Here is a 25,141-nt window from a genome sequence, read left to right as displayed (position 1 = left end):
ATATTAAAATATAATATGAGAATATTTAACAGGGGGAGTGAAAGCACTTTTCAAAATAGTATCAGGGAGGCAGTTATCGACATAACCCTCATTAATAAAGACGAATCCCACATCATTGACTGGAAAGTATCCGAAGAGTGCTCCTTTTCCGATCATCGGAAGATACTTTTCAAAGTCTCTGTTGATGGAATTCGGCAACCACCACATGGGAATCCACGGAAGGCCAATTGGGACAAGTTTACGGAATTAGCAACTTCAATGCTGGGGGTACCTTGTCATCCTAAAACAGCCACAGAAGTTGATAACGCTGTGAAACATGTAACAAAGGTCCTGGTGGACAGCTATGAGGCCTCCTGCCCACTAACCCACCCTGGTAGGAGAAACCAACCGGCCTGGTGGTCAAAAGATCTTGCCAATCTAAGGAAGATTAGTAGAAGGCTCTACAATAAAGGAAACAAGTCAAAGTTGTCAACTGATTGGGAGAACTACAGAGTATCTTTCAATAAATACAACAGTGAAATTATGAACGCTAAACGCAAATCCTGGATTTGCTTTAGTGAGACGATAGAAGGAGTAAAGGACGTGGCTAGATTCCGTAAAGTACTATCAAAGGACCCGAAAACCATTGGTAGTATTAAACGGGCTGACGGCACATGGACTAACTCAGGCCCAGAGACTCTAGATCTCCTTGATACCACTCACTTCCCTAACTGCACGGATGTATCAGAACTAACTGACGTTCCAACGATACATAACCATGCCACCGTAGATGCAGATGTGAGTGCTATGGATGAAATCATCAGTCAGCCAAAAATAAGATGGGCCATAAACACATTCAAGCCCTTAAAATCACCCGGACCAGATAGAATCGTACCCGCAATGCTACACAATGCCTTGGAGTCACTAATTCCACATCTGGTGTCTCGACTACACTGGTCAATTGGATTGACGGCATGCTCAGTAGCCGAATAATCAATTCAAGCATCGGTGGAAGCTCCATTCGGAAGCAGGTCACTAGAGGTACACCTCAAGGTGGTGTCATATCACCACTACTGTGGCTTCTAGTGATAAATGAAATACGCTAGGATTTTGATAGGCAGTGCATAAAGACGATCGCGTATGCAGATGACGTCGTCATCATGTTCAGTGGAAAGTTCCCACAGACACTATCAGAACTCTTGCGAGGAGCTCTAGTCAAATTATCTAGATGGGCACTTAACAACGGACTCAGAGTGAACCCATCGAAGACAGAGCTAGTTTTGTTCACAAATAAAAGGAAGGTCAGACCATTCACCCTACCAGTGCTGGATGGAGTTAGTCTTGAACTCTCTTCGGAGGCCAAATACCTCGGCATTATCCTTGACCATCAACTCACGTGGAAAAGAAATATCGAGGAGCGCACCAAGAGAGGTCTAATAGCTCTATATTCCTGCAAGAACTCTATTGGTAAGAGTTGGGGTCTAAGACCAACGGTCGTCCATTGGATCTATACGACCATTGTCCGCCCAATTCTTACATATGGCTCTCTGGTATGGTGGAATGCCCTGAACAAAACGACATATCTAAACAAACTGAATAGCGTCCAAAGAGCGGCATCACTTCTAATAACTGGTGCCATGAGGAGCACTCCACAAGCTGCCTTAAATGTGCTACTAGATCTACACCCACTGGACCTAGTAGTGCAGGAACTGGCAGCAATGGGTGCCCTTAGGCTGAAGGAGCTAGGTTCATGGCGCAGTTCCGAACACGGACGAACTGCAATCTTACGTCGATTCGGACTACCAACGGCCTCGGGGAACATTAGTGACTATATGTCACCACAAATGGGATGATTGGACACTTAGCAGCCCACCTCTAGACGGTATAGAGATTTATACCGACGCCTCTAAGATGGAAACAGGCACAGGAGCAGGTGGCTATAGCAATTCCCTGGATCTACGTATTTCATACAAGCTGAACGAATATTGTAGTGTCTTTCAAGCTGAAATTTTTGCGATCAGGAAGGCCGCAGAACTGTTTAACAACATGAGAGGGGATATATCTGTACCGGTGACTATTTATGTTCATACAAGTCATCAAGTACATCAAGTCCGCGACAGTTCTGGATTGCAAACACGCTTTGGAGCCACTAAAATCAATCGTCACCTTGTCTTGGGTCCCAGGGCATTGCAACAGCCGACGAACTGGCACGCTGCCAGTTCACCACCTCAATATTAACAATATTCACTACATATATCCGTATCTAATCAACAACATCACTACAACTATAGCCTCACCAACCTCTTCTTACCTTTACAGACGTACCGCTATTTGCTTCTCATCCACAGGCATCACCTTCACACAAATCACTACACCTATGGTCTCATCTACACACACCCATAGTCTACATCTGCAACATCTCTCTAACATATGCACGTCTATATGCACATCTAAATCGCATCCATCCCTGCAAACATTTCTCAAAATTGTGGAAGATTGTTCGCTCAGATTAATCTTCTGTGATTCCCAACGGCGATCATTGGACGATTGTTTACATTTTTTTCTTAGATTTTTCAAATGATCGCCCTAGAGAATCACAGAATACTCTTCTGGTAGAGCAAAAGATGATTGTTACTAACATTTTTGATTTTGTTGCATATAATTCTCATATACACTTTCTACAGAACTTTGATATAAATGGCACGTATAATATTATGAGTATTGACAAAGTACACATGTCCAGGTTTTGCCAAGTTTAACTAAAAGACAACATAGTGACTAAGGAAACAGTACTGAGTACAGTACCTATAACAAATAACAACAACATAAAGGAATAATTAAAAACAGTAACAAAGTAGTAAAGAAAATAAAAGGAGAAAACTTAACAACAAATGAAAGAAACAAAAAGCAAAAACCAAAGAAGAGTGAAAAAGAAATTTCATTTGTTCTATTCTTTTTTTAATTTTTCTTTAAATTTTGATCTTCTGAAGATCTTCCATATGATTAATCTGCGATTCGTCCTGGGGATTCGCTTCCCAGACACAGTTACTTTATGCTGGGGATTCGCAGAAGATTGTTAGGTGCGCTCTTCCGCGATTGAATTGATCATCCCCGCGAATCTCAGATTATCGTTAAGCGATCGAAAATTTTGAAAAATGTTTGCAGGGATAACCTTCAACAATCACCTCCACTAACTAAGATGCCGAACAGTCGCACACACACCAGCCCAGAACTTCCAGAATCTACATCCACAACAACATCACCTACAATCTTCATCCCAATTCCCACGTTCCCACGACAATTGGATCTTCGTTCCGGAACGACCCGGGAACGTCCCGGCCAGAGATTGTCAACCCAGCGACAGCTGTATCAACCGGAAGTTTTTTCCACAGGTGAGCAAAATATGCCGGCAACTTTGCTCGCCATCCTTCTAATTCGAGCCGGCATTGAGCAAAACCCCGGTCCATCGATCTGGATTTGTTCAGTGTGCAATAGGCGTATTGCGGCAAACTCCCCGTCAAGATGTAACGTCTGCAGAAACTGGTGCCACCTGAGGAGGTGCTCAGGTCTCACCACACACCGCCACTGGTCACAACGATACATTGCCAGCTGCTGTCAGCAGCCAACAACATCGAGCACGCCGTCCCCTGCACCTCAGAGCAATTCCAACCGCTCGCAGCAAACTGTTCAGCCTGTTCAATGGTTCTGTTCAGTATGCAGAGGTGTAATCCGGGATAATATAACATCCGTTAAGTGCAATGGCTGCAAAAACTGGTGCCATATGAGGAGATGTACCACCTTGCGTACTCACAGGGACTGGAGTCCCAGGTTCATAGCCGCATGCTGCTCCAACATCCGTGCAGCAAGGACTAGCACTTCCGCTAGGTATTCATCCAGTACTGCGACTAGCACTCCGTCTAGTATTCCATCCAGCAGTGCCAGCTCTAGTGTCCAAACTAGTAGCGCATCTAGCTATTCAACTAGCTATTCTTCCAGTGCCACACTTCCATCCAGTGGCGCATCTACTAGTTATTCTACTAGTATTCGTTCCGGCTCCAATATTCCATCTAATGGTAGCCATATTCCAGCTAGTTATTCTACTAGCAGTTCGTCCAGTACCACTATTCCATCTGTTGGTACATATACTAGTTTCCAATCTAGTATTTCTGCTAGTTCTCCTGCTATTCCTTCCCGTGGTACTACAGCTAGCATTCCGACTAGTTTGTCATTCAGTAGTACCCCTACTAGTATCCTCGCTAGTAGTGCGACTAGCATTCCGCCTAGTCATCCGGATCCAGTGAACCGCGCCAATCTCCATTCCAGACAACAGCAAAGCAGTGATCCTTCCATCCAACAGTCTCAGCAAAGGCACCCACAGCAGCAATTAGTGCAGGGTGGTGACTCGATGGCCTCATTCCAAATCATGCAGTTCAACTGCAATGGTTTAAGGAATAAGGTTATTGACATCACTAATTTCATGCACGACAATAACATCTTAATTGCTGCTCTCCAGGAGACGAAGTTGACCAGTAATTGTTCCCTCTCGTCCTCAGGGAATTATAACATCATCAGACGAGATAGGGAGAGGGATCATGGAGGTGGCCTCGCATTTATCATCCAGCGAGACGTCAGATACACTCTGACGCCGCCTCCTGTTCCCCCCCGTTTCGATCCTTTCCTTGAGGTCATGAGCATCTCAGTTCATTCCGATGATTCTGATATCGAGATCATCAATGTATACATTCCGCCCGTCAACAGCATTGGGGCAAGTTACCACCCTAGCATAATTCATCTGCTTCAAGGGGATAACCGAATTGTTCTTGGCGATTTCAATGCTCATCACGAGATATGGCACTCCCAGTTGCCGAACGATCCACGCGGTATTCGTATTGCGGACCAGATAGACGAATCCGACTTCGCATCCATCAATGAGGAATCCTCCACTAGAATTACAGCCAGATGCTCGAGCTCTCCGGACATTTCCATCGTTAGTCCCTCGCTCCTTCCTTTCGCATCTTGGCAAACAAAAGTCGCGCTAAATTCCGACCACATTCCAATCTTGGTCACAGTGGAGAAACCTAGCGATTTCGTTGAGCCCGACAAGCGCACATTCGTGAACTACAACAAAGCCAACTGGCATGGCTTCACGAATTTCATTGACGACTCCTTACGTCACTTGCCGCCGCCCTCATGTGCCAGAAAGGGTGAGAGAACACTAAGGGAAGTAATCCTCAAGGCGGCAAAGCGCTTTATTCCAGCGGGCAGAATTCCTCTCATGAGACCAAATTATCCATCCAGGGCATCCCGTTTGGCACAACAGCGCGATCAAATACGTGTCGATGACCCAGCTGACGAACGAATTGGGCAATTGAACGCGGAAATTGAGAACCTGGTTCTCGAACACAGGCGTTCCAAGTGGATTCAACATCTCGGCCACTGCACAATTAATTCCAAGCAACTTTGGTCCACAATTAAAAATCTATCTGGTTCCAGCAAGAATAGAAATCTCCCTGCTATAGCCTTCAATAACATTACATATTCCGATGCCAAAAAGTGTGCAACACAGTTCTGCCGCCAATTCATTGAGCATCCATCTTCGCAGAGCAGGTCCAGGCGAGCCGTTTTCCGGAGATGCAAGTCACTAAAGCGTGATTTGCAGCCCATCTCCTTCACATCCAGTGAAGTCGAGAGAATTATCTCCAAATCCAAACCATCCAAAGCCCTTGGGCCAGACGGCATATCCATGGTAATGTTAAAGAAGTTGGGAGCAGTAGGTTTGAGCTACTTGACAAAGGTCCTGGAACTATCAATTTCCCAATTGGTAATTCCTGACGTTTGGAAAGTGGCTCGTATAATTCCTATTCTAAAGCCAGACAAATCCGCTACAAATGGGGAATCCTACCGCCCGATCTCCATGCTTTCACCAGTAGCAAAGGTTTTAGAGTCCCTATTGCTCCCATCCCTGAAACAGCATTTCCACCTTGCCTCCCACCAACATGGTTTCAGGGAAGCTCATAGCACAACCACGGCTTTGCAAGAGATAACCACAAAGATTGCGAACGGCCTAAATCAGCTACGACCACCCAAACGGACCATTGTGGCAGCGCTTGACCTGTCCAAGGCGTTTGACACGGTCGACCATTCCAGGCTGATTTCTGACGTCATGAATTCCACCCTTCCCAATGACGCCAAGCGTTGGATTGCCAATTACCTTAATGGTAGGCAAGCCTTCGTTGAATTCCGAGGCCAAAAATCCAAATTCCGCAAGATTAAAATGGGAGTACCCCAAGGTGGAGTGCTATCCCCCATTTTATTCAACATCTATCTTGCTAATCTCCCTCCTCCGCCAGCAGATATTTCGGTGGTGTCGTATGCTGATGACTGCACCATAATTTCATCTGGTGTTGACATCGACGACGTAAGCGCTAGAATTTCCAACTACCTAGCCACCATCACAAATTTCTTCCGGGAGCGCAATCTTCAGCTATCCCCTACAAAGTCCTCAGTGTCCTTATTCACTTCCTGGACGAAGGAAGTTAACAACCAGCTTGATGTATTTGTCGAAGGCAGGCGTATCCCCACTGTTCATAGTCCAAAGATCCTTGGGGTAGTTTTCGACAATCTTCTCCACTTCTCTTCGCACGCCACCTACATCAACCAGAAAGTGAAATCCAGGAACAAAGTCCTTAAAGCTTTAGCAGGCACCTCCTGGGGCAGAGATAAGGAGACATTGATAACGACCTATAAGGCCATCGGTCGGTCTGTCTTCAATTATGCTGCCCCGGTTTGGACTTCCTTCCTGAGTGACACCCAATGGAGAATCCTGCAGACGACGCAAAATAATGCTCTCCGAATTGCTACGGGTTGCGTCCAGATGTCACAGGTGGATCATCTTCATGAGGAGACCAGGATGCTGTCAGTCAGGCAACATAATGTGTTGCTGACTAGACAGTTCCTGCTGGCTAGCCATCAGCCGAGTCACCCCAACCATCACGTAGTGATGGAAGATCCACCACCTAGACGCATCCGTAAGGACTTCAGGTGTTACCGTGATGACATCCAAGACGTCATTCCATCGGACGTCAACCGATTGTCTTACACGGACTCCCTGAGCATTGTGCACCAACGGGCGGTCTCCGAAGCCATAAGTGTGTACAAAAACAATAAAGTCCTAAATCAACATCCTCCAGCAATTTCGGATAGTGAGAGGCTTCTTCCAAGGCAAACTCGTTCCATACTGGCACAACTTAGGTCTGGTTACAGTAGCATTCTCAATTCCTACAGAGAACGCATTGTTCCCGGTACCATAAACAGGTGCCCCTCCTGCCATCAGAGCCCTCACGATACTTTACATCTATTCAACTGTCCGTCCGCCCCCACAGATCTAACACCTGTTGATTTGTGGTCACATCCAATTGAAGTAGCACAATTCCTTCAATTGCCAACATCAAATCCTATTCACACAACTGATTAATAATATATTCCATTTCCTTTTCTCGTTCCATTCTTCCTTTATAATTTTCAGGAAAGAGCTTCCGAATACAACCGAACTGTTACAACAACAACAATCTTCATCTATACATAACTATAGTCACACATATGTATCTACATCAAACCATAACATCTTCAACCAGTTTTTTTCAATATCCAGGATGAACACAATGGACCTCAAGGTCTCCGAGTGGAGTGGCTGCCCATACAGCAGCTGCGCATCCTATAACCTAACCTAACCTGACGGGGTGAGTTACTAGCCCCACGCCCCACCCAAGTTTTTATCGTTCTTATGGGTGAACGCGCGGCACATGTTCTCTCACTACATTTAACGGGCGTTAAAGGTAGCTCCCCAGGTGACACCACGGGGAGGTCAGTGTCCACTTGAGATGAAAGAGGGACCAAGATAAGTCCTGGGCGTTGCCATGTTAAATCCGGTCAGGATATTGCAGTCGCTTAAATTCCTATTGAGCGACATTCTTAATTCCACTTTGCCTCACACGATCAAGCGTTGGTTATGCAACTACACAAAAGGCAGGCATGCTCACGTGGAATGCAGAGGCAAAAATCAAAGAGCCGTAAGATTAAGATGGGTGTAACGCAGGGAGTGGTCATCTCTTCACTGCTTCTCAATCATTACGTTGCTAATTTTCCTGCACCTCCAGAAGGAGTCAAACTTGTAACATATGCAGACGACTGCACATTATGGCGAAAGGTGTCAACATCCGCTCGCTGGAGGACAAATTAAATTGCTATCTTAACACCATTTCGCAGTTTTTGCAGGAAAGAAATTTACAGATTTCGCTGCCAAAATCAACTGCAATTCTCTTTACACCGAGAACCAAGGAGGTGAGGAGGACGCTGAACATCAAAGTCGGAGATACCAACTGTCCGGAATCCAAGAAATCTTGGTGTCATCTTCGACAACCTCCTCACTTTCTCCAAACATGCAGCCGTCATAAAACGAATACTCAAAAGAGAAATAAGGTGCTAAAAGCCAAGGATGTCCTGTTGACTACTTATGAAGCAGTCAGTCGCTCAGTTCTAAATTGTTTTTGTTTCTTTTCTTTAATTAATAAATTGAAGTTCATTGCAGCTTGCCCTCCCTTCATGAGAGGGAGGGGGACGCTCAGAATAAAATGAGATTGTGAACAAACAAAACAGAAAATATATGCCGGTTTTAAATGACAATAGGTAAATAGAGATTTAATTTGTGTGTTCCATCAATAACATCTTTTTTGCATTTTCCTATTCTGCGACAATTTACAGTACCGCAGTCATAACAACATCCAAACGATGACGACACAACGACTTCTTCGTCGTTCTCGACGTTGCATACACTATTCCATCCCTTCATTGCAGAATGCGGAATACCTGTTGGAGGTAAGTCTTTGAGCTGCTCTGTAAGGCACAATAACAACGCCCATCAGCATCCCATCATCCTCTAGGCCTTCAGAAAAGATATATAAACGCAATATAACACTTCTTTCTTGAACAGCATGCTTTGCTTAGTAGTGGCTGGTCTACCATCCTCAACACCTATCAAGCCAGAATTATCTAAGGTGTTGAGGACATTTGCCACAGTGCAGACAGGGACCTCACGATATTACGATTTGTTATCTTGTTCAGCGTGGCCCACAGACCTGCGCCATAGTTACCTGTGGTGCCGAACAGAACAAGTTGCGGCATTCCTCCAACTTCCAACCCCAAATTAAAAATAGTTCCACTACACCCCACTCACAGCAAAATGTTCGATACCAAAGATGCTATTCAATCATGGGTGCAAGTGATCTGGCATGTCATCTTTTTAGCATCTTCATCGATGAATTTATATGAGCGTGGACCCCAAAAGATGCTATTAATTTTTGGGTCGAAACCATGTCATTTTGACCAACGCTGTGACATGTCATTTTCATCAAGGCTTTGACATGTCATTTTCAACAATGGCTGGTCTTTGGCCGGGGCTTAAGATTTCTCATCTGGGGTACGTCCAAAAACCGGCTATGCTATCCAAAGTTTTACCGAATTCATTTTTTTAATTGCATTAATATGCATTATATTGTAAATTTTTTATAGAAAGAATAATGCAAATGGTTGAAGACTAATATCTCCGGCTCCATATAAGGTACCGCTACGACTAGGATCGCATTATAAAAGTTACTATGTAGTCTACAAACTACGTGGTGTTTGGATGTACTTCATAATCGGTTATTTTTAATGTTTTATAACTTTTTATAAAACAACCGGTTAAAAAACGTTTTTTTTTTTTGGATATATCAGTCGATCCGGTTATATGACGAGTAGATCTGTTCATAATAACCGGTTCATGGTGGGTTTTTTTATTAAAACTTACGGATCAAATAACTGGATAACCGGGTACGTTCCAGCCAAAAAATATATATTGCCGTAGTCAGGGAGACAAGATCTATCCATGACAAAAATTTCAGCGTGATCCGAGCCTTAAGCGTAAAGTAAAGTTAAGCCATTAATCTCTATTGGATCGATGGAAGGGCTTCAAATTCTGATGAAAAGATCGGATCTTTCACGACTTCCTTTGAATGGGTTCAAATGCTGATGAAAAGATCTGATCTTTCACGACTTCATTTGAACCAATGCAAAAAGTCCAGTGAAATCATAGCATCTCTTAGAACCACTTCCATAAAATTTTGCTGAGTATATAATCAATCTACATACAAAATTCATCAATAACCTCCCAGCAAAATGAATTGGAAGTAGTGCAATGTGGACTAGTTCTTTCACGGCATGTTTTGATGCAGTTCAAACGAAGTCGTGAGAAATTCACTCCATTCCTCACATTTTAACAGCATTTGGATGCAATCCAAAAAATCACATCCATTTGTCACATTTTAACAAGCAGTTTAACGGAGTCGTGAAAAAGGCACTCCAATTCCTCACAATTTAACAGCATCCGAATGCAGCCCAAAAGGAGTCGTGAAAAAGGCACTCCGTTCGCTACATTTTATTAGCAGTTGTTAGAGATCCCTTCAAGTACATAAATCAGTTTGTGCATCTCTACAGGCAGCGGCATAAAATTTCCAAAAAATTTAACATTTCCAAAATTTTGTTATAAAATAAAATTATTGCGAAAAATTTTGCGGGAACTAACCCACTATAGGTAATTTGCCCTGTTTTTGAGACAAAAAATAATAGGTGTGTCTATTTACGTAATAATTTGTAATAATTATTACGAAATGTTACTAAATGCTGTCTTTTTACACAAAAGTTCAGTAAAAGAGATCGAAGTGAGAGAACAATTTTGACAGTTGTTTGCTGAGAAATTGCTAAAAGTTGCTGAAAGAATTTTTCCCAGCAACATTTAGCAAGTTCGATCAGCTGTTTTTTAATCATCTGCTAATGGTCAGCTGCTCAATGTTTACCTTATTTTTGTGGAAAAATACTATAAATATTACGATTCAGCTATATTTATTGATTATTTTATTAATATATAAATGTTTTTTATTTATTTTGATTAAAATTGAAGAACTTTTTCATTGCCTTGGAGTTAGTTTTTGTTTTATGCATTGGCGCCAATGTTTTTGTTTTGGTTATCAACTGTTATCTTGCTAAAGTTTACTAAATGCTGTATTTTTACTTTTTTCTCTATTTTCGTATCAAAGAGTATAATCTCTCTTGCTCTTTGAAAAGAAGTTACTGAATAATTATTACTGAAAAAGTAAAAAGACACAACTAATAACGACGGAATTAAAGGATTTTTTAAATTTTTTAATTATTTATGTGTTGTAACAGTAAAAAAAACAAAGATTTTTACAGATAAATTCGGATATAACGAACAACGGTTATAAGCAACTACGTATATAACGAACAAAGCTATTTTTTCCAATGTCATTTTCATTAGTTTTCTTATACACAACAAACTGTTGAAAACGATCACGGTAGTAAGCAACAAAAATGTTGTCCCCGCGAGTAGATTTTCCAACGAATTGTAACTACAGTTTTGTATATTTTTTGAATATATGTTAATAAATACGAGTTTAGTTCTCCTTTAGACCGTTTCAATGATTAATATGTAAAAGAGAGATAAAATAAAGCTTACTACTGCCGCACCGTTTATAGAAAACCACGGATATACCGAACAATTTGTCGCCATTACTTAATTTACTTGCAATGAAATTGTAAACAACAATATTTTTTATATTTTTATTTATTTCCTCAAACCAAACTTCCACAATTTTAAGAATTTTTATTGAGAAGTAACCTAAATCTTATATATATCAAAAAACGGGTAAAATCGGGTTTTGAAACCTAGTAATACGAATGCAGAAGACTTTCAGTAATATGTTCTAGGTGGAAAAATCACGGCCAAACTCGGCCAATTTATTATAAGACTATATGAAGTTAGTTTAACAAAAATAAATTATTTATTTCTGACTTTTCGAGTTTTCTGGTCGTTACCCAAAATTTTTAAACTATATTTACATATATTAAATAAATTCCTCTCGCAATTGTCAATCTATTCCATTTTACATATATTTATATTTGGTTTATTTTTCCGCGGTTTTAAATACATTGAAATATGCCTCACAATATATATTTTTTTTTAGTTTTTCTTCGAAATTCTCACTTTGAATGCAATTTAAACCGCGATAATGACGCTATTTTGAAAAATGGTTAATAGAACCCTACAATGGTTAGCGCGTAAATTTTTTATTGCTTGCGGAAAAATTGTTAAAATTATTATAAATAAGTAGTTTGTATGCGTTTATTTAATTCGGTAACTAAATTACGTTCACTTGTAACCGTATTGTTGGAGTTTGCTGTTTGTTCTTCTTTTGGAGCACCTTTTGGAAATTGTCAACTTGTTGCCACTTGCTGCTGTTTTGTTCGCGGTTTGTTATTAATCTGGAATATTTTTAACCAGCTTCAAGGCAAACATTTCATCCACTGATTGCAGCTGTGCTATTGTGTTATCAAGCGGCTGCTTATAAGCGACTAAACTGCTGTTTATGTTCCAGTGCCTTTTTGTTTACATTTGGCAGATTGGTGTCTCATTTGTTATTGCAGAGCTGTATATTTGTAATTTATAAATAATGGCACCGAAGAAGAAGATTTACAAATGTCCGAAATGCGGTGCTACGGTGACTGGTTATAGTGTTGGATGCACTTGCTGTGATGATTTTTATCACATATCGTGCCTGAAAATATCCAAGGAGCAGCATGCGTTTCTTTATAAGAACAAAAACTTTTCTTATAAATGTACTAAGTGTCTTAAAGCTAAAAAAGACTCGACTGTGGCGTTTAATGAATCTGTTGTTGATGTTGATGCAGCTAATAGTTCGATTGAAGCTGGTGGTGTTAATTCTGCAGTTTTACCTGATTTGCAAAGTGAGCTGAGATCATACTGTTCAGAGTTCAACTCTTCGCTTGAAAAGCAACAGCAGATCTTTACATCGCAAATTCAAGATCAAATTAAAGCTTTTGAAGCTAAGGTATGGAGCGTAATTGAAGCTTTTAAGGCAGAATACATTGCGAAAATTCAGAAAATGGAAGAGGAACTTAAAAATAGTTATGAAATCGTAAAGCATATTGATAATAATCAAACCGAGGAGTTTCGTGAGCTCCAGAAAAAATTTGATGTCATGCAGAGAAGGCTTAACCGTGCTGATATAGTAATAAACGGCTTGCCTAATGGTATTAAAGATCTTAGGCAGCCTGTGGTTAACATTGCAGCTAAATTGGGAGTTGAACTAAGCCCTGTTGATATCCAGCACTGCTGCTATTTTCTTAAAGGAAAGTCTGTCTTAATTAAATTTAATTCTATTTATATACGAGATTTGATTATGGCCAAATATTATAAAGCATCTCCTCTACGACTGGCTGATGTGACATGTGGTGATATTAATAGTCGCATTTACCTTAATGACCATCTTAATGCGGCGTCATCCAAGCTTGTGTTCATCTGTCGGAAGCTGCGAAAGTTGAATAAAATTAAGAGCTTTAAATTAATTAGTTCGGATCAACCTAACGTCGAAGTTGAATTTTTGGGAGGTACATCCGGTTTTCTTGATATTAACCAATGTGTTCAGCTCCTTGATGAGTCTAATGCTGCGTCGTTTATGCCTAATGTGGATAGTAGTTAGCTGTATTTACTTATATGTATGACTGCAATTTTTCAGTTTTTCTGCTAGTTTTGTTTTTGATCGAATTTAATAATGAGCAATATTCCAACCATTGTTAATGACAACAGTTTCTTAGCATCGCAATTATGTAATTATAGGGAAAATTTTAATATTGGGCATTTTAATTGCCAAAGTTTTTGTGTGAATCGGTTATCAGCCAAAATGAATGAAATTAGAGACATTTTAGAGGGGGGGTTGTTAGACGTCGTTGGTGTTAGTGAAACGTGGCTCAAACCTTATATGGCATTGAATGTAGTGGATATTCCAGGATATGTTTGTCTGAGGAATGATCGGCCTGATGGGAGAGGTGGAGGTGTGGCGTTTTATTTGAAGATGGGTCTCAAACATAAGTTAATTCATGTGAATTCTCTTTATGGGGAAGTAGAAGTTATTTTTGTTGAAATTACTATAGGAGTATCCAAAATCTTAATTGGCACTGTGTATTTGCCACATGGTGATTTTTCTAAGCTTGAGGAAACCATTTCTGATTTAGTTGTTAGGTACCCTACGGTGATTCTAATGGGTGATTATAATAACAATTTATTTGATATTAGAAAGTCTGTTGCGGTTAGAAACAGTTGCTATAATATGAATCTTTCAATAAACCATAATTCTTTACCGACCCATTATGACATTAGTCACGGATCTACCTCGCTTATAGATTATTTTTTGCTGTCATGCCCTGAACTAGTTCAATTCTCCAGCCAGTTTCAGTGCCCGGGTGTTTCGCACCATTCTTTTATCTTTATTTCATTAAACGTTGAAAAGGTATTAGCTCCACAATATTATGAGTTTGTTGACTATAGCGTCTTGGATCACGAAACACTGGAATATGCGTTCGCATTGTGTGATTTTTCTAATATGTACAGTACAAATAATGTGGATGTCCAATTGTCAGTCATATACAGCAATTTGGCTGACATACAGGGAATATGTCCTATACGTAGGCGTAAGGTTTTGACAAATCGTAAAGATAATTGGTTTAGTTCGCCAGAGATTAAATACGCTTTATCTCTGCGTGATTTGGCTTGGCGAGCTTACTTAGAAGTGCCATCCCCTGAAAACTGGAAGACTTTTTGTAGGCATAGAAACAAAGCCAAGCGCCTTATAAGGAAAATCAAAGCTAAGACTCATGCTACCTTGTTTAAAGATAAAACTGGCAAAGAATTATGGACGGTGTTAAATGAATATGGCTTAGGCAAGAGTAAGACCGTGGTTGATGCGGATGTTAATGAGTTAAATAATATGTTTTCGTCGTTTCAAGCCCCAGCTTCTGATACTTCATCTAGGATGGATTATGGCAGTTTCAGTTTTCGATCCGTCACGCTGAGTGAAATGTTTGATGCATTTTCTGCAATAAAATCTAAGGCTGTGGGATCTGATGGTTTATCTTTGCGATTTCTTCGTCTTGTCTTTCCCTTTGTTGGCGTGCATATTTTGCGTCTTGTTAATACAATAATTATGACCTCAGCCTTCCCGGCCCTGTGGAAAATTGGGAAAATTATACCCATACAAAAAAATGACGCTACAGGTAGTTATAGGCCAATTTCCATAATGCCTATTTTGTCAAAAATGGTGGAACGACTCCTAAAGGTTCAGATGATGGAACACATTACTGCTTCTAATTTACTTCATGACTGCCAAACAGGATTTCGACGAAATCGCAGTGCTACATCTTTGTTGACAGGACTAACAGACTCTATAAGAACTGCAGTTAGTAATGGTGATTTATGTGTGCTTCTATCCCTAGATGTTGAGAAAGCTTTTGACCGGCTAAATCACTCGCTGCTGGTAAGAAAGCTCAATTCCTTCTATGGTTTCTCCAGTTCTGCCTGTGGTCTTGTCGCATCCTATTTGCATTCTAGGTTTCAATATGTGTCTTCAAATGGCGTTACTTCTAGTATGTTGTCTGTCACAAGTGGTGTTCCTCAAGGTTCCGTCTTGGGTCCGTTATTGTTTATACTTTTTACAAATGACCTTTTTGAAGACATTTCCTCGTCTAATTGTAAACCATATGCGTTTGCAGACGATATACAACTACTGTTCAAATGTAGTTCGATTTTTCCTGATGTTCTCCAATCGGTTATTACTCATTCAACTTCAGTTTTACATGACTGGATGGTATTGAATAATCTGACCCTTAACACAGCTAAGACCAAAGCGATTAAATTTAGCCCTGATATGCCTGTTTCTATTCGGATAAGCAATATAGACATTGAGTTTGTTGATCATGTTAAGTGTTTGGGGGTTATAGTTGATAGAAGTTTAAAATGTTCTCAGCATATTAATTCAATTGTGTCTAAAGTAAATTTTCTCTTAAGAAAACTTTATAATGTAGAGCTTTCCCTGTCTTTAGAGGTTAAGAAGAAGTTGGCACATGCTTTGGTCATGCCTGTCATTTTGTATTGTGTTGAGGTCTATTCAGGAACATTAGCATGTGTATTCAGGAAAATTCAGTTGGTGTTTAATCGTGTGATTCGTTTCGTTTATGCTTTGAATGTTCGTCAGCATGTAACGCCCTATATTTGTGATTTTATTGGTTGCAAGTTTTTAGATTTCGTATCTTTGCGTTGTATGCTTCACTTTTATAAAGTAATGAAATGTCAAACTCCACTGTTTTTGGTAGATCAATTCACATTTTCGAGATCAGTAAGGAATCCACAAATAAGAATACCAAAATTAAACTCGTTGCTTGAGAGGTCTTTTCTAGTAAGAGTTGCAAGAACGTTCAATTCATTGCCTATCGGGTTGAGATACTTTCATTTATTGCCAAGTACATACAAAAGTAAGCTCTGTGTGTATTTTGAAACAGCCCCACCTATAATGTAATTACTTATTCATCTCCCTATTTACATGATTGTGATTCTGCCTGTTGCAGTTTCCTTAGTAGTCTTCCATTCTGTCAGTGTATTTTTATACTATGTTTTATTTATTTTATTTTTTTTCTATTTTTTACATTAATAACTTTTTAATTAATATTTCTATTTTATGAATTTAATTGAGTAGTCCTTTTAATTCTTTTCCCTGTTCAAAATTGTATTTATACATAATTTTAATTGTTAGGATTTATGCTCAAATTCCGTAATTTTATTGTAATTTATATGTAATGATGTGAGCTATTGCTGCTCGGAAACCGAGTAGTTTTTTAGCCGGATTGTGTTTTATTAATTATATACCGATACTTTCACTAGTGGAAAGTAGTTGTGTATTGAAGTTTCTATATGTTTTTTTTATTGTGCCTATGTTGAGCATCTCTCTGATTAGTTTTTTTTTTTCTGTTAAGTTAAATATCCTGTTGTTTTGTCAATTTCTTAAATGAGGTCTTCGGACTTGGAATTGGAAAGAATAAATAAATATTATTAAAATATTATTAAAATATCATTCAACATGATACAATAAGAAGGTAGCATTATCAGCCCAGCTGATGGTAACATAATGTGTCAATTGCATTGAATTTATGTTAAATTTTGACATCTTATGTTACCAAAAACGGCAGTTGCTGCTACCTTCCTTTTGTATCATGATTCATATTAAAGGCCCCCACTCATTAGTCAGTCTGACTGCCAGCATTTATGGTAGTATGTGTACATTTTTGAAATTTTGAGAATGTATGTGTGACTTTTTCAAGACTGATGAAAATCAAAATAGTTTTGATTTCAAAATGAACCCCATCAGTCTGGGTGAATTGTGTTTATTTTCAAATTGTCAATAAATAATTTTGAAAAACAGAAAATATTGTTGGTGTTGGAACACAAAAAACGTAGAATTCATTCATTTTTAGAGGAGAAATTCAAGATTTTTAGACTTGACTGATGGTTCGTGCTATACACTTGTCAGTCAAATATACAGAAAGGGTTCATCTGACTGACAGCACAGACTGATAAATGAGTGGGGGCCTTAATAAATTTTGACATGTTATTTTTTCAATGCCAACTAAAAAAAAATATTATTATTAAAAGTTGCAAAATCGACTTTTTGCCTCAAAAAGTGGGCAAATTGCCTATAGTGTAACGATAAGAAAATTTCCCCATTGGAGTGCTCTTGGAGTACATGTCGAAATCTTAGCCGGTGATAGGAAGACAATGGATGACTTCATAAATGCATTATGATGCGTCAAATGACATCGTCGCGACTTCATAAATGCAGCATGTCTTTTTATTGACATCGTCCCGACTTCATAAATGTCACCCGACACATCACACTGCGCAGCAATTGCCGAATTGGTGCACTTGGACTGCACAATAATTGACATTTCTTTAGTGCTGTTATGCGAACTGATATTTGCGAAGAAAACAAGAAAAACACATAAGAAACCATTAGAAATGGTGGATTTGTGGTAATTATTTAATATAATAAACTTATTTTCAAAAAACCGAATTTTACAAAAAGTAAAGCAATGGGTGCGTTCATAAATGCAGCAAAATTACACGTATCTTTTTTGACAATGTCAGTGTTGCCACGCATATTTACTTCGTTTTTTATGATATTGTAATTTTTAGCAATGTAAATACTGCATTTATGAAGTCAGCCAATATCAAACCCTCTGCCAAATGGCAGCAAGTTCAGCTTGGATTAAATGGAGAGCGGAGGAAATTTGTGTTAATGTAATAAAGTTCTTAATATTTTTGTTTTACACTAATAATAAATGCATTTTATTTGTTCTAAGATATTTTGCAATGGCTTGCACACATTCCGCAGAATGCTTGTATCAAAACACGTGCTTTGGACTGCATCCTATTTTACCCCAAAGGGTTAGTTAAAATGTAGTGCAATGGAGTGCCTCTTTCCGTGGTCACGCTCTTGTAAAAAGAATGAGTGAAAATGCATAATTTAATGTACTTCCAAATCACTTGTACATATGATTTAACTGCCTCTTTGGATGCAAATTTTTTGCTGGGATATATGTATTTAGAAAAATGTGTATAAATAAATAAAAAAAATGAAAAGATCTGATCTTTCACGACTTCCTTTGCATTGGTTATCAGCAAAATAAATTGGAGGTAGTGCAATGTAGACTAGTTATTTCAAGGCATGTTGTGATGCAGTTCTAACGGAGTCGTGAAAGAGGCACTCCATTCCTTACATTTTAACCGCATTCGGATGCGATCCAATGAATGACATCCATTTCTCACATTAAAATTGCATCCGGATGCAGTTCAAGCGAGTCGTGAAAAAGGCACTCCGTTCGATACATTTTACAAGCAGTTGCTTAGTGATCCCTAGCAAACAAGCCAATTTGTAGGTACCTAAAACTACAGCATTTTTTCAAAGATAGAAAAAGTGTGCATAACAGTCATCACCAATCCAAAATTAGCATATAATTTTTCAGGGGAAACAAGACGGAAGATACAGGCAACAAGTTACTACAACAACTCTATTTAAAAAAAAAATCGGGTCTGCGCGTGTCTTGTCCCGTCTTGTTCCTGGAGCTGTTCCAAATGTGTTTTCATGTACACCAAAATTAGCAAAACTGCATATTTATAAAAGTTATACGGGCATGTTCTGGAATTCACCGTGTATCCATTTCACATCACACATGCACTTCACCTGTGAAAGCTATTGATGTTCTGTATTTCACGTGAAAAGAGCTTTTATATTTCACGAAAGAACTTTGGAAAGCTTTATTAGACCTTTAAACTTTATCAATAACAATGAGAAAAATATCAGTCTGTGTTGGCGCATCAACGAATACACATGCGTGTGTGGGTATGTACGCTTTGTTCTTTTGATTGTTTACGAAGCAGACGAAAACAAAGAAACGAACTTCTACAAGAGCGCGTACATGTTGAATTTGGTACTTTAAAATGCTAATAGAAAACACATTAAATTTTAGTCCTATGCAGTTTTTTGTAGAAAATTTCAATTAGTTTCTTTAAAAAATAAGGATTCACTCAGCTCTCGCCATCAAAATTACAGTGTGAGGAATACACAGAACAGCTTTAGGTGTGTTCGATACACGTGAGGTGCAGAGGTGAATGCCAGAACATGCCTGATAGAACAGAGTAACTCTTTTCCTTTAGCTGCACCTAACAGAAAAATTCGGCATTTTCACCACAGGTAGTCCTTTCAGTCCTGATTCCAACGGTGTATAAAAAACCCCAACTTTGACTTAAGTTAAACGCATTTACTAAACCCGATTCGTAAGAAATTTTATTACAGGTACAGTTAGGCAAGAAATGTATTGCGAAAACCAAAAAAGAAAATTTCATATTCATTGTTCGTTAATGGCAACAAATTATCTAAAAACTATACAGGTTTTTGTGCAAATCTCTTGCTGTAGGTCCTTACAACAATATTCCGTCAAAATATGCTAAGTTTATTTGCAATTTATAAAAATACGGTGAAAAATAAGAATTAACTACTATTTGGGGGTGACAATAAAAGTATTGCAAAAATTACGAAATCGATGGTTAGTTAAACCAAAAAATAAGGCTCGGTATGTTCCACTCTAAGGATACTGGTTCCCCAATTTTTATTAAATCTTGATCCTTCGTTGGAGGATGTTTATGGAGTTTTTTGTTAAATTGGACCCAAACATTTTATGAGGGTTGATATCAGGATGTTGGCCCGATGTATTTAAGAGTTTTGTGTTGTTATATCACATCGGCAATTTACACAAATAAAATTAACATGTCATTATCTGGTCTTTGGAATGATGGTAGTTGACTTTGTTTGAGCTTTCGGGATCGAGTTTTCTGACTTTCAGACTAATGACTATTAAATATTTCTTAATGATGTCAGTGGGGATGTCTTCCCAATCATTATTATATCCGTGAAACCAATTTCGCATACTATTTTCCATGGTAAAGAATATAGTACCCAAATATTCGGTATTCCACTTTACCCAGTAGCGGTTTAATTTCTATATTTGATGGGTTTTATTGGATTTGGCGCAATTTTTTGGATTTATTATGAAAGCAGAGGATAATATCTATCCAATTAGTAAAAATTATATCATATCAATACCATTGAGAGACGAAATAGTGCTCTGTCGTGGGTCGTTTCAAAATACTACACTGGTCTAAATTTTTTCCATATACTTTCCAGAGGTATTTCGATGTTCTCAAAGCCAAAATCGGACTGTTTTGCATTGTTCCATTATCCTACAATACATATTGAGTCAAATATTCATTCTTGGCATACTTGCCTGTGGCCGATTAGTCATTGTTTATTGTTAATATGGTCCCATGCGTTTTTTACCTGTCTGAAGACCCTCCATGACCGCATTTTTTATCACTGAACTTTATTACATTCAATACTGTTTGTCTATTATTAGCCGCGAGAGTCATAAACATTTATAATGAGCGCAAAAATTTCAAAAAATTTTATAGTTTTATAGTACTGATTTTCCCGTTGCAATACTTTTATTGTCACCCCCAAGTAGTAGTTAATTCTTATTTTTGACCGTATTTGTTATAAATCGCCAATAACCTTTGCATATTTTGACGGAATATTATTGTAAGGACCTATAGCAAGAGATTTGCACATAAAACCGTATAGTTTTTACATAATTTGTTGCCATAAACGAACAATTAATATGAAATTTTCTACAATTTTGGTTATTGCAATACATTTCTTGCCTAACTGTAAGTCTTGTCCTCCCGAACTCACCAGCACATATACAATATAAATAACTATTTAAATGTTTCTCTAATTAGCGGGCCATTGAGTTGAGACTTTCAGGATTGGGAACAACATTTATTTTAAATTGTAAATGTGTATCTACATATGCAGCTAGCCTTCGATTTAGTATTTATGGGGGAAGTATGGACATCCCATATATATATATATTGTATACTGGTGTTCTCGGCGGTTTTGCGGAAATTTCGGGGTCAAAAGTAATATACCGTTGGAAGTTAGGACCGAAGTGATAATGCAAATTTTTTTGCCAGGTGCACCTAAAGGAAAGATAGCGCAACGGATTTAAAGGATTTATTACATTGATACTCTAAAAATGTGATTGTGTACCACTGTCAACAAGTACATGATAATATAATTCTATAAGGTTTGGCTTACTTTTTTAGAAATTCGGTGCAGGGGGAATCCTGACTGCGTTGGTACATTCAAATAACCGGATAAAATCGGCACTTCAACGTCCATTATTAAATATAAAACAAAATAAATAATAATACGGCAAACGGATTCAATTATCACTTTGCACTACCATAACCAGAAAATTCTACATATTCAAAACAAACAAAACTCCATGACAAGATGGACGTTGCCACCCTGATGAGCTGATTAATGAACAAGTAATCGACTTCCAAATTAATCGATTTCTTGAACTGTGTTTACACAGGAAAACATATAAGAATTAAAACCTAATGAAAGGAATATTTATAGTCTGTTTATATTATAGTTGGTGCCACCGTGGTGCAATGGTATGCACACCCGCCTTGCACATATAAGGTCGTGGGTTCGATTCCCCGGCCAGGCAACAACAAAACACTTTTCAACGGTGGCAAAATACCCCTCAGTAATGCTTGATTTACATTTACGAAATCCACTTGATTTCAACTGTCAAATCCATAGGTTAAACGTCAAATGAAATCCAGATGAGATTTCATTTGACGTTTGAGCTATGGAATTGACAGTTGGAATCGAGTGGATTTCGTAAATGTAAACTTAGCATAATGTTGGCGACATTTCCTGAGTATTTCAGCAATGTAAAACTTCTCTACAACGTGGTATCTTAAGACACGTCGTTCGGACTCGGCGATAAACTGTAGGACCCATATCATTGAGCTAATATGAATCGGGGGTGCACTCATTGATATGAGAGAAGTCTCCATTGTCCCTAATGGGATGTTTGTGCAACAATTAAATTATATTGTTTTCTTTGTCGATGGTCAGACTAGCAAGGTTTCTTGAAACCAATTTCGTTAAAGTTTCTTTTCAAGTTTCGTTAGTGTCCACACACGTTAGCGTGAAATTTAAGATTTTTGCGTGTCCTCTTTAATTTACCATTCGCGTTTGTTGTGTTTCTCAGACCATAAAAAACAAAAATAAATAAACTAAAAAACGACACAAAATAATTAACATTAATAATTAAATTAATATTAATAGTTAAATTTTCACTATTTCATTAATTAAATGTTTTTATTAAATATTTTTATGCTTGTTTTGTAGTTAACGTTTGCTTGAGAAAATAAAAATGAAAGAAAATGGAAGAAAAAATCTTGCAACGAATAACAAGAAGAGGCAACACAACAAACACAGAAAACCATGTATATGGGTTTCACTAAGTGCTGTTTTACATTTAAGCGATTTGTCTTACGATTTTTTGTCTGCTCTTTGTGGTGGTTATTCTTGTTAGGCACAGTTGCAAAACATAGTAAGAGAAATTGAAACCAAATTTAGTTTTGCAATGAATTTTGTGCATAAAAAATCATTTAAAGCATAAAATGATTATTTGTTATAAGCATTTTAAAATTTGTATAACATATTTTTATAAAATACCTTCTTTTTACATTAAGTATTTTTAACAAAATGTACACTTGGTACCATGTTACAAAAAAAATGCAACCCTGTGTGTGAAATTTACGAAGATGAGCAAAGAGGAGACAAAAAATCGTAAGACAAATCGCTTAAATGTAAAACAGCACTAATTCATACCCCTCGCCTATAAACTTGACGTCGCCATGTTGAAATCGTGCTAGTCTGACCATCGACTTTGTATTTTTACAGATAACCGCATTGATACATTCAAGCTGTGTTCCAGAACTAAAAAGTTTTTACAATTTTTACGACTTTTACACATTTTACTCGAAAAAGCGTTCCCGTACACAAAAAAGTTGTAAAATGTTCACTTCTCTTTAAACAAAAATGGCGCTGAATGACGCTCTCTTTAAAAACTTTTTACACGACAAATTTGGGCGATTAAAAAAATAGTAACATGGTTGCCGGCGTCTGATTGGCTGATACGCCGACTTTGACATTTGTTCCAGTTTTTTAACGTATTTTCCATTTTTCCGTTCCCGAACTATTTCAAAAAACTTGTGTGTGAAAACAAATTTTTTGCAGTTTTCTCTTTTACGAGTTTTACTATTAAAAAGTACGGGAACGAAGCTTCAGTTGTCGGAAAACACGAGTTACCTTTATTTTTTTGTGTCTTTCAATGACCAAATTAATGGAAACCTTCAACTCGCCAATAGCAAATTTGTAGCTGTTTGGAAACCATCGCAAAGATGTTTGGCTTCACCCACAAAGCACAAAAAGGATGAGAATCACCGTTGGTTTTTATGGGGTAAACGACAACGCATCCCCAGTCACACGAATTGCTCGTTTTTCAAATTGCCTTGGCACAACCCTCTTCGTCTTTCTAATGTAGACGCTTTGTGGTAGAATACAAGGATCACTGGCCCCTACTTCGGACTACCGGAGGCCAGTAACATGGACAATTTCCTGGGGAAGCTACCACCAAAAAAATAATGACACTTTTAACCACTTCTAATATAATTCTTCATCTATTATTAACTAACTTTAGTTTTAATTCCTCCCGCTGTTATATGCTGTTTATATTAGAACTTTTTGCAGGGTTAACCTTCTTTGAGAGGATTTGTTTGAAATATAAGCAATGGAATTGACATTTAAAACCCAGTCGGTTTGTTAAATCCGGTTATATATAAACGGGGTATTAATGAAATAAACACTCCACAATAAAAATCGTTAGACAGATCTTTGATTTTCTCTGTTGTTAATTATTTTTGAAACTGCTGAGAAGGTAACCTATACTGTGACGGTTATCAGTAGACTAAGAACATAATTGTTCCGCTTTCCCTATTTATAACTTCGAAATTTTCCACCATTTTCATAAAAGCTGTGTTCCAGAACTAAAAAGTTTTTACAATTTTTACGACTTTTACACATTTTACTCGAAAAAGCGTTCCTGTACACAAAAAAGTTGTAAAATGTTCACTTCTCTTTAAACAAAAATGGCGCTGAATGACGCTCTCTTTAAAAACTTTTTACTCGACAAATTTGAGCGTGTAAAAAATAGTAACATGGATGCCGGCGTCTGATTGGCTGGTACGCCGACTTTGACATTTGTTCCAGCTTTTTTTGACGTTTTTTTCCATTTTTGCGTTCCCGAACTTTTTGAAAAATATTTTGTTTGACAACAAATTTTCTCTATTTTTCTCTTTTACGAGTTTTACTATTAAAAAGTACGGGAACGAAGCTAAAATTTCCAATATTAAATATGAAAATCTGTTTCATGGCGTACGGCACACTAAATAGGTCTGTTCGTTTACACAATAATTTTTACAAATTTGTAAAAGTCCAGTAACTTCATGTAAACTACAAAGGTCTTTTGCATTGTACTATAGAGTAAACGAACAACATCCAGTAACAATTCGTACAAATGTTGAGTAATCGAACACACATAAGCTCTGTTCCTTTACGTGCCTGAGGTTACCATTTCTTACCTGCAAAGCGTTCCTTTACTTCAACAAGCATACAATTTATATGAGACCAGTTCACCACTTTTACCATTTTTTGCCACTGTTACCATT

The 25,141-nt window shown here is 38.1% G+C and overlaps 1 protein-coding gene across 2 annotated transcripts in view; it reads right to left on the bottom strand.

The window, feature by feature from the left end:
- Dok (docking protein homolog) overlaps window positions 1–21,854 on the bottom strand; it is a 161,187-nt gene extending 139,333 nt beyond the window's left edge. The window contains exon 1 of one of the 2 annotated variants that reach the window (XM_073979170.1): window positions 21,645–21,854. In XM_073979170.1, the coding sequence (XP_073835271.1) occupies window positions 21,645–21,728 (84 nt within the window). In that variant the 5' untranslated portion in view covers window positions 21,729–21,854. The remainder of the gene's footprint in view (window positions 1–21,644) is intronic. The other variant, XM_073979171.1, reaches the window with a different exon arrangement.
- Between the last annotated feature and the right edge of the window lie 3,287 nt (window positions 21,855–25,141).

This window comes from Musca autumnalis, unplaced genomic scaffold, assembly GCF_047663935.1.
Source record: "Musca autumnalis isolate F117 unplaced genomic scaffold, ASM4766393v1 scaffold_3, whole genome shotgun sequence".
NCBI classification, from domain to species: Eukaryota; Metazoa; Arthropoda; class Insecta; order Diptera; family Muscidae; genus Musca; species Musca autumnalis.
Note: the sequence above shows the minus strand (reverse complement) of the source record. Positions and strands in the feature narration are given on the sequence as shown.